This window comes from Cryptomeria japonica, chromosome 11 (genome assembly GCF_030272615.1).
Source record: "Cryptomeria japonica chromosome 11, Sugi_1.0, whole genome shotgun sequence".
Classification (NCBI taxonomy): domain Eukaryota; kingdom Viridiplantae; phylum Streptophyta; class Pinopsida; order Cupressales; family Cupressaceae; genus Cryptomeria; species Cryptomeria japonica.
The window spans coordinates 541,069,195-541,087,249 of NC_081415.1; the positions used below are offsets into that span (position 1 = coordinate 541,069,195).

Sequence of the window (18,055 nt, forward strand, 5' to 3'; positions counted from 1 at the left end):
CATGCATCAAGGACAAACTATGCATAATATTTGTCTTAAAGATGGAATTTTTGAAATTTTATAATGAGTTTGAAGTTGCATTGTCATTTCTATCAATGACATAAAGTGACACAATTTTCAAATTAGTGAAGTAAATATAATTATGTTATTTATAAGTTTCTTGGAATTGTTTTATTTTTGCTTTAAATTTGGTGAAAAAGAGAAAATTCATGTTCTTGAATGTTCTTTTTAAGAGAAATGGTAATAGATCTTTTTATAGTTCACAATGTTAGGTGATCTATATTTGGGTCAACGGATGACTTATGGTAATATAGGACTATCTCATGCTCCTTGTAAAAGGCACCTAACTATACTACAAACAAGACATACATACCTTATCCCTATAGAATTTGAACTTGTGACCTCTCTTTCAAAAAGAAAGTACATGAAAAATCTATATACTTTTATAACCAAAAATATCTAAAAAGTCAACCTGTGAACCACATATTAACAAATATCTTATCACCTAACCATAGATTCTAATGGGGCACGACTATTCTCCAAAACGGACATTTCGTACAGCATGATAGCGACGTGTTAGTCAATCACAGCCATTTATTGCAAAATCGACAATGTAAAACGCGCGTGTTAGTCAATCCGTACTATCGTTTTGAAACCAGAATAGACGTGTCCATTCTAATGACTCATAATTTTATAATATTGGAAATGATGTTTCTCTGCAAACACTTCATTACATTATAAGAAATCTATTTGTCATGATAATAATACAATAAAAGTTATAAAAACATTAGAACAATTGATAGCTTGTCTTTATGCATAGCTATATTTGTCCAATAACAAATACAAAATCAATCTGACTATATGTAATCAGGGTTTAGTGTGGGAGTATATATAATCAGTGTCTTCATACATAATTTTGCAGTCAGCCTTCTCCTTGCATGATAAGATTTTACCTCCATCCTGCACGATCACTTTCATTCATTAGCCACCAATATAAACCCAATAGAGGACTTACATATATTTCTCTTTTGTGCTACTTTGTATCTTACAATCTTCTGATTATCTGTGCTTGGATTTGGCCTGGAATTAGACACCAAAACTTCACTCTTATCTGCAAATCAAAGGGCGCAATAAGAATTAGTACAAATATTACAAACAGTGTCTAGATTTTTAGATTGCACTGTGTAGATTTTTATCATTAACGTTTTGGATGATACTACATGATCTATTATCAAGATGAGAGAGCGGACTAGTGTGATCCGATGATGAAAATGTTGATGACAAAAATCTGCACACAGTGTAATCCAGAAATCTATTACAGATCTTTATGAACTGTAAAAACTACATGACTTCAACTTATGGGTTTTCATACCCTCGCAACCTTCATGATAATGGAAATTATGGAGAAATAAGGTGAGAGATCACTACCTTGTTGAAGCAATCTAGAAGCAGTGGAATGATCAGTTACCAACCATAAGAACAAAACAGAGAACAAAATAAACTGGACCTTCATCATCATAATAATTTGTATTGTAATGAAGAGTTGAATATGGCTGAAGTAGAAGTTGTGACTTAAAATAAAGATCTTGATGTTTGAAGGGCAAGTTTTTCTCTGTTGGATAATCAATTGTCAAACCATACTGCTTTCTTTCTGGAAGAACAGAGTTTGAATAATGGCACACAAATTTGGTCAAATGATGAGCTAAAATCTGTCGTGAGTTGGAGATTGAATTTTTTGTCCACACCACCTAAATATACTACGTATTTTGTGTGCATAATGATTTAATTGTGTCCCAAGATTTACATTTTATTCACTACCTTGTAGTGGTGCTTCATTAGTGGAAGATCTCATCACTTTCTGCTTCAAATTACATCACTTTTCCCTCTCGTTTGCTCACGTCATGTTCACCAGCTCATATATATCCAGAAGAATGATAGGTAGGGAAAGGACAAAAAGGAACTGGCATATTGTTGTCAACATGTTAGGTTGTTTATGTTAATAGTGTTTTATATTATATTTTATAAAACATTTTTATACACATTTATAAAAAGGTGAATAGGAATGGTCACATTTTTAAAGTTCAAATAAAGTAAAGCTTGTGACAAAACATAATTACATATAATAGTTACATAATGAGAGTAAGAGTTCTAGAGGGAGGATGAGAATCTTGGTCATCAAGTTTAGTTCATACATCAATAGGGTCCAAAGTATTCAAAGGAGGGTCGATTCAGTATTGTCATAACTTTTTTTTTCTTAATTTTATCTTCAACATTTCAAACAAGAGAAATAACAAGAACTAACTGAGAGAACTTGTGAATGTCTAGCTAGCCATTAGTCCCAAAACCAAAATCCAAGGGAGAGGCAGCTTGGCTACAACCATTTGCGTTGAACAATATCTTCTTGTACAAGGTAGAGAGACTTGAGAATTAGCATCTTGATTGCCATGAATAAATTGGCTACTACCTTAACAATGGCCACAAGGTAAAGATTAACCTCAATTGAAGGTGGGAGTTGGAAAATTAAAGAAAAAAAATACATAGATAATTACCCCAATGATCAAGCAACACTTAGAGATGAACAACCTCAAATTCAACCTTAATGGTTTGCACTTGAATCTATGTAAGCAAATTAGAGTAAAACATAGCTTTAGAATGAAGTGAAAAGTTATCATCAACAAAATAACCAAAATTATAGCTACATTTATGTTTTTTTCAAATGCTAAAAAACAAATTCATCCTGAAAGCATACCAAATCTAAGTATGTATGAAAGGTCCAATCCCCTAACGACACCATATGCCAAAGAAAAAGCTCAAGCCATAAAGACTTGAATAAATTATGAATCTAGGTCCAGCCAATTTGAGCTCTAAGATAAAATTAGAAAAGTGCTTATGAGATTATTAATAAGCATGAAAAAATTTAGGATCTAGAACCCCTAGATGGATTAACTTGGAACCAACAAAAAGCATTGGAAAAGAATACAGTGGGAAAAATGAGCAAGATTTGGCTCAAGAATGATTAACCAAATGGTATAAAATTTGTGCTACCAAAGCATTAATGGAGATTACAAAAAACCATTTCTATTTTAAGATAGGCATCATAAGCAAATGAGGTACAAATGCCAAGAGTGTCCTTTGCAAAGCTTGTAATTTATAAATAGAGTACCAAGACACTATTTTCAAACTTTTAAACATGGTTGCAAGATGAATCCCCAATTTTGTACACCATATTTTAAAGGATAAGAACCATTTCAAAAGTTTCAAGATCGTGATTAGATAGGTGAAACTTCACTTTAGCTTTTGGATAGGTCAAAAAGCTTCAAGATACTGAGAAAAAGAGATCTAGAAGAATATGTATCCCCTTTTTCAGAAACCTCAAAGCATTGTCCCAAGGGGTCTTAGCATGAGGATGGTTCTAGCAATATAAAATAGGAAACCACCAAATTAAGGATTGATTTAATTGAGTAATCATTATAGGAGTCAAAGTCATTCCAAAGTATTAAGGGCTCAATGGCTTCCCAAGTTCTCCAAATACTTTTTATCACAAAATTTCACTTGATTTGAATGAGCTCTTTCATAGTGAGAAGGGCATGAAATCCAATCCCCTTCCAATTCAACCTCCCAAAGGGGATACAAGAAGAAATACAGTGGTGAACTAGAATTCTCTATGCCTCACCTTTTAAAGCTTGATTGATCTATTTGAAACACAAAGACACACCTTGATGTTGGGTGGAAATTAATCCAAGGAATCATGCTAGAGACAACAATACTCCCAAGCCATTTGATCAAAGACTATGATTTTTAGAAGAGGCCAAAAAAAAATCTTTAAGTTCAACCTTTTATGATTAAGATAAGAGGCTTTAGAAATGAACTAGTAAGAAGAATAATAAACTTACTTGTGATTGCAATAATCCTCAGATAAGTCTAGAATTTTTTCGACAAAGGTAGATGTTTATTAACCTAGTGTATTGATGTCTTCTAGATTCCATATAAAATAACTTGTCATAGAGTGGTTGAAGCAGATTGAAAAGTGAAAGGGATACTCAAGAACCTAAATATTTCTCTATGCCCAATACATTTATACTCATAAGAATCAAGTCGGAGAGGCTTAGACAGAAATGATTGTCTATAACGTTGAAAAGAAAAATTCATTGAATGCTAGAAAACAAGCCTTTACCAAAAAAAATGTTCAAGCAATGAAGAGATTGATTAATATTGTTTTTCTCTTCTAGAAGGAGGAGAAATGAATTATTAGTAAAATGATCATTGACTAATTGAACCATGGAATTCGGTAAGAAGATACTTTTGACTAGTCTCTAGGAGATTAAATAAGTTGAAAGGTATCTAAGAACTTCTATAACAAGCACATATATTGCAAGATTTAAAGGATGACCCTATTCAATAGAACTAAAATGACAAAGGAACTTAATCGACTCCCATTTATAGAAAGACATGCTAAAGCATCAACAAAATAATGCAAATGGATTGAATAAAATGAGGACCAAATCCTAAATCTAGTCATACCTTACAATGATTTGAAATATGCTCCCACTCTCCCTCTTCTCGTCTAATGTTCTACTACGATCACTCTTTCTGGGCAATGTCTATCGAGCCAGATAAAACTCACTTTATACAATGGGCACATATCCCGATGTATATTTTTCCTCTTGTATAAAGTGGGTTTTATCTACCTAGATAGTCATTGCCCTCTTTCTGTGGGTGTTACAACTATTGGGTGGCTTTCCCCTTTGCTTGTGCCTATGGATTTCTCTCTGCTCGTGCCTATTGTGGATGTGTGTTTAGTTCCCCCTCTGCATGTGCTTGCTATGACTATGGATGGATGACCTTCCCATGTGGGGGTTATGATCCTTTTTTTGCTAATGGTCAATCTACTCCTGGGTTGGGGTTGGAGTTGTGGGTGTTTGTGCCTCCTCCAAGGACTATTTCTTCTTCTTATGGTCAAAGTTTTATTCATGTAGCCAAATCTGCTGCAACTCATTTTGAGAGGAGAATCACGTCTTCTTTTTTGTGATAAAATTTTCTTTGTGTTGTGTGGTCAAGTTGTGGTGGAAAATGAGATTTTCTACCAATGTTATGGTTTGGTGTGTAGATTTATTGGTCTTTGACCTTCTCTCCCAAATCTTCATCCCTAGTCTTGGATTATTGGAAGCCCTTAGTGTCTACTAAGATGGTTTTTTATTGCTTCTTTCGATTCTTATAAAGATCAAGACTTGGTGTTGGGTAAGCTATGAGGTTGGGGAGTACATTTTCTCTCGGTCAAACCCTAGACAACTTCCTTAACCCTCTTAGCGAACACTCAATGTGTGTTTGGTGTGGGTTAGACTTCCCAATCTTTCCCTCCAACTTTGAGAGGTTTCTTGTTACGAGGTCATTGGCAACTCTATTGGATGCTTCTTGAAGGTTGATGATTCCACTTTATTTCATGGGTCATTCTACTTTTGCATGCATTTTGATCAATATTGACATCTTTGTGCCTCTTCATGGGCATGTTTTTCTCATGGCTATGACGGTCACTAGTTTGTGTTCATGTGTTTTCACTTTTTTTTTGTGATTACATGGAGGTTATATTACCTCTTTCCACTATTGGGTGTGAAGAACTTGGGAGAGTTTTGGAGACTTGTTGTGAGAGATTTTTTTGTAGTGATTTTGTTTGCAGGGTTTGCATACTGTTGTGGATGTTCCTTGGTACTACATGATATTCGTTAACACCTTCTATGTGATATTATTGGTAGACTTGATATGTCTTGGTTATTTTTAGACTTGCACTACCCATGCAGTGGTGGTTCTTGGATGTGTATGTTCTTCGCTGATAGGTTTGCACATGGAGCTTGATTGCAGTGTATGGGTTGGATTATTTTTTCATTGGTATGAGTTTGCTGATGATGTTAATACCTTAGAGGTATGGATAATTGGATGGTTTGGCATTTGTTTTGATTTATTTTTCCATTTAAGTGGTTTTTTTTTGTTTTTTTTTTTTTCATTTTCAGTTGGATGTGAGCAATCAATTATGGTTGTTTTGACGGGGTTTTGATCATTTGTGTTCGATCTTGTTCTTGGAGAATTTTTGGACTTCAGGTTTGTGTTCTAGTAATGGGTTTGAAGTTATATTGGTGCTTCTGTAAAGCTCGTGAGCGTAGTGGAGTTGTGGCAATATTTTGTGGTTTACATTTTACTCTTAACAAGTCTTCAACAAGTGGGAGAATGTTGGGATTAAGGTGTCTCAACTTTTGAGTCCTCACATTGATCATTGATTTAATTAATTATTTTGGTGCATTGATTTATCATATTTTTTGAAGGTTGAATCAAAAGTTTCCTTGTTGATTTAAAAACTGATTTGACAACTTTCTATGAAGACTTGAGAGTCGAGACTTGTGGTTTCTATTTCAGAACAGAAAAAAGGAATAAAACAATTTTTTTATTTAATCTTTTCTTGGAGGCTAAGTTAAGGAAGGGTTTTCTTTCCTTAGAGATTTATACTCAAGAAAGAAGATGCTTTGATTGAGATAAAAAAAAGGATGATTTTGGAGAGTGGGTTTTCCTCGTGTATATTGGTGTTTCTTCTCTTTTGTCTAATTCTTCTTTCTTTCATGTTTTAAAGTATTAATTTACATGACGTCATGTTGTTGAAATTTACATAGATTTGTGAGCTGAATTATATTTCCTCAAAGGATTAATGCAATAGGAAGTTAACTATGTTTTTTTCCACTTTAAAGGCAAAGTAGTATGTTCTTGTATCATGATAATAAACATCTAACTAAAAGAAACAAAGGATAGAGAAGGTTCATAATGTTTCTCAAAGGTCTTTCTGGGATGCCCTTTTCATTTCAAGAGATAAGAGTGTCAAAAAGATGTTATAATTTTAGTATGTATATGACCAAAAGAAAATTAGCATAACTTTACTGTGGCGATTTCCATAAAAAATGAAAAACTATCAATACACCCATTAAACTTATAAATACAAACATATTCCACTTCTATTTTCTAAGAATGTTGCCACCTTTTAACATGTACCATCATCTCTTCGTGAACTCACTACATGTATACAAGAATGGACAACTATTGAATCCTCTCCTTTCTATTGTTAGAAAGTAAAGATAACTTCAATTCCACATATGAATTATCATTAAAGAAAGGTGGCCTGTTGCCATGGAAAGAAAAGAGCAGGATACCCAGTCACATCAAATAAAGACAAAGACCTTCCATCATCATATCCAGAGTAATAATTTCTTTTAATTGCAGTAAAAGCTCAAAGAAGACATTTCTTTTGATTACAATAAAACTCAAAAGAAATTCCATTGATTGATGATTGCCCCCACACAGAGAAGCCAAGAAAAGCCCTCTTGAACGAAATAACTTCAAAACACCTTTCACTGTGGGCTGAAATCCCCCTACAACGCCCATCAACAAATCAAAAACTAAATAAACCCAAATGCAATGGACAAGAACAGCCCAAATGCAAACAAGGTAGCAGCTTTTATTGTTTGAGATCCACTACTCTTGGCAGGAGGTGGAGGATACCTCAAATTGGGTGGAAACCTATGCCCAACACTTACAGTCGCCTCGAACCTCAACCCTGCTACACAATCAATCCCATCTTCTGCACTGGAAAAAAAATAGTTCATCCCCGCTATAGTCAAAGGAACAGAAACGGTAACATTGGTGTTCGGCTTGCTGGGATCCACTGTCAAATGCATTAAAGTATCATCATTCTTAGAGTTATCATAATCACAGTTATCATAAATCGATGCGTTGTATGTCTGCACAACAGTATGGTTGTAGTTGGTGTTGAAGACTGCAAACAGATCAAACAAATTTAGCCTCTAAGATTAACAGATAAAATGAAAATTGGTGAAGATTGATCGCTTACTCAAGTAGTCACCGAGGCTAAAAGTCTGGTTTTTTGCCCACTTGTTGTAATCAGCTGCAGTTGAGTTAGTCTGATCATCATATGACCAACTGGCGGCGCCGCCTACTGTGAGATTCTGATAGGCCTCTGCAATGTAACACATGAAAACAAGCCATGCAAAGGACCATAACCCACAGCCCATTTCCATAACTCTAGATTTAAAAGACTGATTTGACAGACTGATAAGCTGTCACCTTTTTTTATGGAAATAGAAATGATTATTTTATAGTCTATGGGGTTTTTCTTTTTGGATTTACAGATGGCATTTAAGATATTAAATTATCTCATATTTCATGCAAGAGGCATTCAATTGTGTTTTGAACTTGTAACCTCTCTTTCTACTAGTTGACTGAATTTTACGCTACATAAAATGATGCTTACTTCTTAAATGTCTAAGGAAACAAGACAAATATTAATGCTTCTAAAAAATTTATTGAATTTTATGCTAAAATTCATTATGAAATTTCTTAATGTAAAAAATTTATCTCATTTCATGATTATAATAACCCTATAATTTATTTATTTTTGAACTCAAGCAATTAACCCAGCAACAATAGTTTTGACACTTTATAATTAGTGCAAGCACAATTGCCACTAGTAAAATAATATAGAATGGTCTTTGATTCCAATACTTTACAAGTAAATTTTTTAAATGGAATCAATAATACATAGTTGGATGCCAAACACCAATACAAAACATCATTAATAAAGTACATTATGACATTGCAAAATCTCATTGAGAAATTGAATATCAAAATAAATATAAACAAGTAATTGTGCATAAAAGATTTTGAAAATGGTCTCTCCCACTCTCAGTTGCAACTCGATTGTTGCTGCTACTTCCCCCTAGATGCTTCTCCCCCTCTGTCATTGCTCCTTCAATTGGCGATCCTTTTGGTTGTGCACTTGTGGCGTCTAGGGTGGAGGTGTGCGCTGGTGGTGGCCATGGTCTTTTCCCCTCCACGACCTCCTTGTTGTTTGCCTCTATCGTGGCGACTTGTGGCGTTGTTGCAGCTACCAATGGCACTGCTCAGTCCTCTGTCTTCTCTGGCATGCCCTCTTCATCTGGTTTCCCCCCTCTTCCTTCTCGTGAGGGGGTTGCTAACAACCTGGTTGGTGTTGGTTCATCTGTGCCCTTGACACTTGCTAATGGTTATGCTCCCCCTCATGTGGACTCGATTGTTGTGGGGGTTGAGACTCGGTGCCCTCCCCAACCTATGGATTCCCTTCCGGAGGATGTTGTCGTTGCTGACTCTTTGCATAATGCTTCTCAGTTGATTGCTACGGGTATTATGGTTCCACCTAGACCTTCTATTGTTGGAAAGCACATCTTTGCTCGTGTTGCCAGATCTGTTGCCCAACCCTTTAAGGGGGTTCGTCCACTTCCCTATGCCAAATCCTCCCCTATGGTGGTTTGTGGACAAAATGTGGTGGACAACATTGGGTTCTACTAGCGTTGTGCTTTAGTGTGCAGATTCTCAAGGCTCTGACCTTCACTACCGGACCTCCATAGCTAGGTGAGTAACTGTTGGAAGACCTTGGTGACTCACAATGTTGATCCTTTTCCTTGTGCAAAAGTATTTTTCATTGCTTCTTTTACTACTCTGACTAATTGAGATTTGGTTTTGGTTAAGTTGTGGGCTTGGGGAATGCATTCTCTCTCTTGCAAACCATGGACAATTCCTTCAATCCTCTCACTGAACCGTTCAACATGCATCCAGTGTGGGTTCACCTCCCTAATCTCCCTCTTCATTTTTGGGAGCATTCTTGCTATGAGGCCATGGGCAACTCTATTGGTCATTTCTTAAAGGTTGATGATGCTATGTCTTCAATGGACCACACTACCTTTGCTCGCATCCTAGTTGATATTGACATCTTCTCGCCTCTTCTGGGATATGTGGTTCTCATGGTCGGGGATCGACATTGGACTCAACTACTAGATTTTGAGGGTCTCCCCTTTCGCTATCGAAAATGTTTCTCTATGGGTCACCTTGCTTCGGACTGGATTTTGAGGGTCTTCCCTTTCGCTGTCGAAAATGTTTCTCTATGGGTCGGGAGGTTGAGGTGCCTCCTACTACTACTGATGTTGCAGTTGATTCCACCATGGCCCCTCCCGACCCTGTGGACTCACCTACTATTGTTGTTGACTCGTAGCTCTTCTCTCCACCTACTGGTTTTTCTCATGATGCCACTCCTTTGCAACAGGTTGATGTTGATCCCCTGCAACCCCCTGTTGTGTCGCAACATCAGGTTGTTGCCCTGTAGAAACATAACTTTGACTCTAGAGATGGTTTCTGAGATGGATCATCACTGCTTGAGCATTCTTTTGATGGTCCCAATGATAGTATTGCCAGGATGGTTGTTTGTCGTAGGCGGAAGGGGAAGTCCTCCCCCCCCCCAAAACCCCCTCTGGTCAAGGCTTGGGTGTACATTCCCCCCCTTGCACTGGGTTTGGATTGTTGAAGGTTTGATAGTTGTTTGTTTGGGGCTTCCTCCCATATGTTATTGTGTTGTACTATCTGCGGGCTTTTTGTTTTTGATAGTCTATGATTATGTTTAAGGGTCGGCACCCTAGTTAACGCTACTTTTTTAATAAAAAACAAGCAATTGCACATGCATATGATGCCTTACATTAGCTGATGGTAAATAGATTTGAATGAATTTAGAACATGTGGATAGATCATAGCACATGGTCAAGTGTAATTTTAAACCTTCATTAAATTTGAGTTCTACACTCAAAAAATCTCCTACTACCTCATTTGTAATGACATTCGAGATATTGATAACGTGCCTAGATTTAATTATGGAGAGAGGAACAATCATTTCAAATGAAAATTTTATCTCTTGTATTAGAAACTAGGCTTGAGCCTAAAGAGAAAAACTACATTCTAGATAAGCCAAGAAGTAAGCCAAAAACATTTTTGGGAACCAAAATTGCAAATGATTTGAAGAATGTAGAACAATAGAGAATTGGTGAAAAATTAGTCAAAAGCTACAATAAAACGAGCAAGCAACAACGTTGAAGCAGTATCTAAGGAGATAGGCGAGTAGCATGGTTGAAGGTGTATTTTAGGAGATAGATGTTGAAGTTTTAGTGGATTGTGATTTTCATTGGAAGGAAACATTGGAAGATCCTACTCTTAGTTCTCATTGGATGGAGAAGGATAGATGAGAACCTTTTCCTAAAATTTAAAAGCCTATACTTTGTAGATTTGCAAATTGCAGGTGAAAACAGGGTGGAGCTAGAAATTCCCCCACTAGCTTAAGAATATTCGATGCCACTTGTCAATCATTTGAATTTGATTTCTCCAAAAAAGAAATTCGAAAGAAAACTAAATTTATTTACGACCAGATTGCTTATATTTAAGAGCTTAAGTTGATCTCCACTACAAAGTTCATGGGACCACCAATATCCTTAAATTTAGGAGCTTAAACATTTAAGCTGAATTCAGTACAAAAGCTTTAAAATATTTCTAAAGAATCTCAGCAATTCCAGCTTTATTTTTTAAGAAAAATTTTGTTAATTAAAGACTTTGCCTAATTTTCCTCATCTAATTGAATGATGTAAATACTCTACTCTACAATTAAAAAGATGTTGCCACTTTTTACCTCGTACCCACCATCTGTCCATGAATAGGCCACAAATGTATATAACATAGTGCCCACTATTGAATCATCTCCCAACTATTTTCAGAAAGGAAATGTTAATTGAATTCCACATATGAATTATCAGTAAAGAAAGACAACATGTTACCATCAGAACAGAAAAGAGGAGACTGAGCCCAATCAAATAAAGACAACGACCTTCTATCATCAAATCCATCTTAACTAAGAAACTAGAAGAATAATTTCTTTTAATTGCAGTAAAATCTCAAAGAAGACATTTATGTCGATCACAGTAAACTCAAAGAAGATCCATTGAATGATGATTGACCACACATACAGAGGCCAAGAAGAGCCCTCCTTAATGAATAACTTGAAACAACTTTCACTGTTAGCTGAAATCCCTCTGCAACACCCATCAACAAATCTAAGAACTAGAACCAAAATCAAATAAACCCAAATACAATAGACAAGAAGATCCCAAATGCAAAAAGGTAGTATCTTTTATTGTTTGAGATCCACTGCTCTTGACTGGCGGTGGAGGTGAGAGTAGAGGAAAGACAGACAAAGGTGGATCAGAAAATGGGGGAGGAGGCCTCAAACTGGGCGGAAGCCCTTCCCCAACACTCACATTCGCCACTGTCTTAGGTGCCATAATATTGATTTCATCTTGTATGTTTTCTCTTAAGCCATTAAGATATTTGGCCACTTTCTCTGCCTCATCTTCTTGCTTCCTAGATCTAAGACTTAACTTGTGGAACTCCTCTGTATGCATTCACATCTAGATCCCTTTGTCTGAGGTTTTGCAATCTCTTGCACATCTGCATTTCGTAGTCAAGGGGCATGAATTGTGTTTTGATTATGCTCTTCATCCTCTCCCATGAAGTTATCTTCCTCTTGCCAACATTCACTCTTTCCTCTTGCAGGAAACTCCACCAAACCAAGGTTGTCCCTTTCAGTTTTGACTTCGCCAACTTAACCCTTTTATCATCAGGGGTCTCCTTATAATCAAAGTGATTATTAAGTGCCTCTATCCAATCAAATAACTCCTCAACATTCATGCTTCCACCATAGACTGGTAATCCTTATGTGTTATCTCTACTCACTATTTTAAGGGCATCTAAAAATGCCTTTTGGTCTCCAGGTATCTCTGTTGTCTTGTTAGGGGTTTCTCTTTCATCACCATCATCCCCTTCTTCCTCAGAGTCGGAATCCCATTCCTTGTCCTTACCCTTAGTCTTCTTTGTCTCCTTCAACTTTTCTACTAACATTTCCTCTACCATCTTCTTGATGGCTTCTTGACTCATTGTCTTGGGAGGCATTGTACTAGCCTTAGTTTCTATCTCTTCCTCTGACATACACTACTCTTAGCACCAAATATTGGCTATGATACCAATATGATGCAAAGGGTTTGGTGATCTTCTATTTTCCTTGGTTTATTTCCTCTTTAAAGGCCTTGTCAGGCACCATCCAATGGTCCTTTTCATCTAACCTTCCCAAGGTTAGTTTTAACTTTCCCTTAGACCCTTCCCAAAGGTCTCTTTACCTAGGCAACTCACAATCTCACAAGGAGTACCCTACCTCCTTTTATAAGCCTTTACCCCAAGGTTCACTAAGCAATCCCATACCCTTACCAACTGGGATCCTTACCAAAAAATATTAGGAAATATGTGTGGATGTGTTCTTGTGTTTAGATTTACAAAATAATTCAACTTGACCCTTTGGTTCAATCCTCCAAGTCTCACAAGGTGGTTTGCACATACAAGGCCTACTAGGCGACCTAGTAGAATTAGCCCTCCTAATTGACCTTTTGGACTCTATCTCTCTGAAATCCTGAACAACCCCCACAACTAATCATATATTTAGACATCCATTTGGACCCTCCAATATATATTGCAAAAAGGGATTTGGGTTTTGAGTTTGATTGGGTCAACCCACCTAGGGCCAATTAAGCCTATTAGGCCATCCAATTGGAGGATTGGACAAAACACTTTACTAGTCAAAATGGAACTTGAAGGAGGATTTGGTACAGGGTTTTTACATCATCAAGGATACCCAAGGTGCCAACTTTTCACACCCACACATCTTCTGCTCATAGCTATCTTCAGTTTATTCCCTCAACAAGCTTCATCCCTTATGCCAAGCCTAGGGAATCATGCTAAAGAATAGAGATTATGCTCCAAACTTCACAAGACCTACCAAATCATCTATGGTACAACCAATTATAACATTCCACGAAGGCTCAACAGATTCCCATGGTGGAATGCTAGAATTTTACCCTAATTGCATCCAAACCCTGATTTTAAGGGTTTCTCAGACCCGTTAGACTTCCAAGTGATGGATCTCCCATTCTGTTACACTTCAATCCTTCAAACCAAAGCCAAAGTGAAGTTAATTCACTAGCCTATCCAACCATGAACACTGATCAGTGATGTCAATCTGTACCTGGTCGTACAAGTGCAGGAAACAGTCAATTTGCAAGAAAGACAGAAGAAGGCAACAAAAGAAAAATCTCGAAAATGTTTCAGAATCTCCAAAATTACATTCTCTGTTAGTTTCAAAGGTCTTAAATATGCCTTGGAACCTCTTCAACTAATTCCAACAACCATGCATAACCAACTAGCCGGTGGAAGCAACATTTTGCAAAAATTGTCAAAGTTGCACTTAGCAACTTTTTAGCAACAATTACAAAGTTGACACATTTGTGACTCCATGTAACTTGAATCATCACAATACAACCTAAGAGACCCTAAAACACCAAAAACACCAACATTGAACCCTTGGAAGGCCTTTGACCAGGTTTGACCTCCCTAGAGCCAAAAGGGCTTATTACAACAAAGATGACCTCATAAAAACTGTAACCCAACATAAGTAAAGGGCCTTCAAGGCCTTATTACAAACACATTCAAAACATCCCAAAAAACAAGAAAAGATTAAAGAGATTGATCATTGGGCCCCTGCACCATACACCTTGTCCAAGGGGGGGTTTCTTAAAGTTTTCCCTGCTCGGGTTGATCAAGATTTGGTTTTGGGTAAGTTGTGGGCTTCGAGAGTTCTTTCTCTCTCTTGCAAACCTTGGACAACTTCCTTCAATTCTCTCACTGAACCGCTCAATGTGCGTCCAGTGTGGGTTCGCCTCCCTAATCTCCCTCTTCATTTTTGGGAACATTCTTGGTATGAGGCTATCGACAACTCTATTGGTCGTTTCTTAAAGGCTGATGATGCTATGTCTTGAATGGACCACAAACCCCTTTTCCTGCATCTTAGTTGATATTGACATCTCCTTGCCTCTTTTGGGAGATGTGGTTCTCATGGTTGGGGATCGGCCTTGGACTCAACTACTAGATTTTCAGGGTCTCCCCTTTTGCTATCGAATTTTTTTCTCTATGGGTCACCTTGCTTCGAACTGCTCCATTTCACGCCATAAAGGTGTTGCTACCTGGTGGAAGGACGCTACTGTCGATCATCTGACCATCCATGATGTTGATCCAGATTCAGATGACGTCTCTCAGGAGGTTGAGGTGCCTCCTACTACTGTTAATTCCATCATGGCCCCTCCCGCCCTCGTGGAGTCACCTACTATCGCCACTGAATCACAGCTCTACTCTCCACCTACTGGTTTTGCTCCTAATGCCACTCCTCTACAATAGCTTGTTGTCGATCCCCTACAGCCCCCTGTTGCGTCATGACAACATGTTGTTGCCTTGCAACAACATAACTTTGGCTCTAGTGATTGTTTCCAAGTTGGATCCTCACTGCTTGAGCATTCTTTTGATGGTCCCAATGATAGTATCGCCTAGACGGTTGTTTATCGCAAGCAAAAGGGGAAGTCCTCCCCACCCCCCCAAACCCCCTGGTCAAGGCTTGGGTGTCCATTCCGCCCCCCCCCCCCCCCCACCTTGCACTGGGTTTAGATTGTTGAAGGTCTGATAGTTGTTTGTTTGGGGCTTGCTCCCATATGTTATTGTGTTGTACTACTTGCGGGCTTTTTGTTTTTGATAGTCTATGATTATGTTTAAGGGTCGGTGCCCTAGTTAACACTGCTTTTTTAATAAAAAATAAGCAATTGTGCATGCATATGATGCCTTGCATTAGTTGATGGTAAATAGATTTGAATGAATTTAGAACATGTGAATAGATCATAGCACTTGGTCGAGTGTAATTTTAAACCTTCATTATATTTGAGTTCTAAACTCAAAAAAATCTCCTACTATCTCATATGTAATGACATTCGAGATATTGATAGTGTACCTAGATTTAATTATGGAAAGAGGAACAATCATTTTAAATGGAAATTTTATCTCTTGTACTAGAAACTAGGCTTGAGCCTAAAGAGAAAAACTACATTCTAGATAAGCCAAGAAGTAAGCCAGAAACATATTTGGGAACCAAAATTGCAAATGATTAGAAGAATGTAGAACAATAGAGAATTGGTGAAAAAGTAGTCAAAAGCTACAATAAGACGAGCAAGCAACAACGTTGAAGAAGTATCTAAGGAGATAGGCAAGTAGCATGGTTGAAGGTGTATTTTAGGAGATAGATGTTGAAGTTTTAGTGGATTGTGATTAAGGAGATAGGTGAGTAGCATGGTTGAAGGTGTATTTTAGGAGATAGATGTTGAAGTTTTAGTGGATTGTTGATTAAGGAGATAGGCAAGTAGCATGGTTGAAGGTGTATTTTAGGAGATAGATGTTGAATTTTTAGTGGATTGTGATTTTCATTGGAAGGAAACATCGAAAGATCCAATTATTAGTTCTCATTAGATGGAGAGGGATAGATGAGAACCTTTTCCTAAAAATTAGAAGCCTCTACTTTTTAGATTTGCAAATTGCAGGTGAAAACAGGGTGGAGCTAGCTTAAGAATATTCGATGCCACTTCTCAATCATTTGAATTTGATTTCTCCAAGAAAGAAATTAGAAAGAAAACTAAATTTATTTACTACCAGATTGCTTATATTTAAGAGCTTAAGTTGATCTCCACTATAAAGTTCATGGGACCACTAATATCCTTAAATTTAGGAGCTTAAACTTTTAAGCTGAATACAGTACAAAAGCTTTAAAATATTTCTAAAGAATCTCAACAACTCCAACTCTATTTTTTAAGAAGACCCCTCCATAGAACCCGAGGCTAAATACCCGAAGCTAAATACTTTGTTAATTAAAGACTTTGCCTAATTTTCCTCATCTAATTGAATGATGTAAATACTCTACTCTACAATTAAAAAGATGTTGCCACTTTTTACCCCGTACCCACCATCTATCCATGAACAGGCCACAAATGTATATAACATAGTGCCCGCTATTGAATCCTCTCCCATCTATTTTCAGAAAGGAAAGGTTAATGGAATTCCACATATGAATTATCAGTAAAGAAAGACAGTCTGTTGCCATCAGAACAGAAAAGAGGAGGAGACTCTGAGCCCAATCAAATAAAGACAACGACCTTCTATCATCACATCCATCTTAACTAAGAAACCAGAAGAATAATTTCTTTTAATTGCAGTAAAAGCTCAAAGAAGACATTTCTGTCGATCACAGCAAACTCAAAGAAGATCCATTGCATGATGATTGACCACACATACAGAGGCCAAGAAGAGCCCTCCTTAACGAATAACTTAAAACAGGTTTCACTGTGGGCTGAAATCCCTCTGCAACACCCATCAACAAATCCAAAAACTAGAACCAAAATCAAATAAACCCAAATACAATAGACAAGAAGAGCCCAAATGCAGAAAAGGTAGTAGCTTTTATTGTTTGAGATCCACTGCTCTTGACTGACGGTGGAGGTGAGAGCAGAGGAAAGACAGACAAAGGTGGACCAGAAAATGGCGGTGGGGGAGGATGCCTCAAACTGGGCGGAAGCCCTTCCCCAACACTCACATTCGCCTCAAACCTCAGCCCTGCTAGACATTCAATCCCATCATCCGCACTGGAATAGAAATAGTTCATCCCCGGTACAGTCAAAGGAATAGAAACCGTGGCATTGGTGTTCGGCTTGTTGAGATCCTCTTCCAAATACATAGAAGTATCATCATTAGTCTCAGTGTCGTCATAATTACAGCTATCATAAGTCGATGCGTTGTATGTCCGTACAACAGAATGGTTGTAGTTGGTGTTGAAGACTGCAAACAGATCAAACAAATTTAGGCTGTGAAATCAACAGAGGGAATGAAAATTGGTGAAAATTGATGGCTTACTCAAGTAGTCGCCGAGGCTAAAAGTCTGGTTTTTGGCCCACTTGCTGTAATCAGCTGCAGTTGAGTTGCTCTGATCGTCATATGACCAACCGGCAGCGCCCCCTACTGTGAGATTTTGATAGGCCTCTGCAATGTAACACATAAAAATGAAAACAACCCCTGCAGCAGCCCATAATCCACTGCCCATTCCCATAAATCTAGATTTCAACGCCTCTGATTTGACAGACTGATAAACTGCTAATGTTTTTTCATTGGAAATGGTTCATCATATGAATGAAAGATACCTAACTGTGCTATAACCAAATATACCTTACCTAAAAGAACTTATGAC

The 18,055-nt window shown here is 37.3% G+C and overlaps 2 protein-coding genes and 1 long non-coding RNA gene across 3 annotated transcripts; all 3 read right to left on the bottom strand.

Moving 5' to 3' along the window:
* Positions 1 to 737: 737 nt before the first annotated feature.
* LOC131049031 (uncharacterized) lies at positions 738 to 1,534 on the bottom strand. Its single transcript, XR_009106651.1, has 3 exons — positions 1,429 to 1,534; positions 1,050 to 1,111; positions 738 to 960 (listed from the first exon to the last, which is right to left on the bottom strand). It is a non-coding gene; the product is annotated as an uncharacterized LOC131049031 (long non-coding RNA).
* Positions 1,535 to 7,092: 5,558 nt separating this feature from the next.
* LOC131049049 (early nodulin-like protein 18) lies at positions 7,093 to 8,080 on the bottom strand. The gene is made up of 3 exons (XM_057983052.1): positions 7,886 to 8,080; positions 7,537 to 7,810; positions 7,093 to 7,406 (listed from the first exon to the last, which is right to left on the bottom strand). Exons 1-3 carry the CDS (start codon positions 8,070 to 8,072, stop codon positions 7,265 to 7,267), a joined length of 603 nt encoding a protein of 200 aa, XP_057839035.1. The 5' UTR covers positions 8,073 to 8,080; the 3' UTR covers positions 7,093 to 7,264.
* An 8,952-nt stretch (positions 8,081 to 17,032) lies between these two features.
* Positions 17,033 to 18,055, bottom strand: LOC131049047 (early nodulin-like protein 18). Its single transcript, XM_057983051.2, has 2 exons — positions 17,725 to 18,055; positions 17,033 to 17,649 (listed from the first exon to the last, which is right to left on the bottom strand). Exons 1-2 carry the CDS (start codon positions 17,915 to 17,917, stop codon positions 17,216 to 17,218), a joined length of 627 nt encoding a protein of 208 aa, XP_057839034.2. The 5' UTR covers positions 17,918 to 18,055; the 3' UTR covers positions 17,033 to 17,215.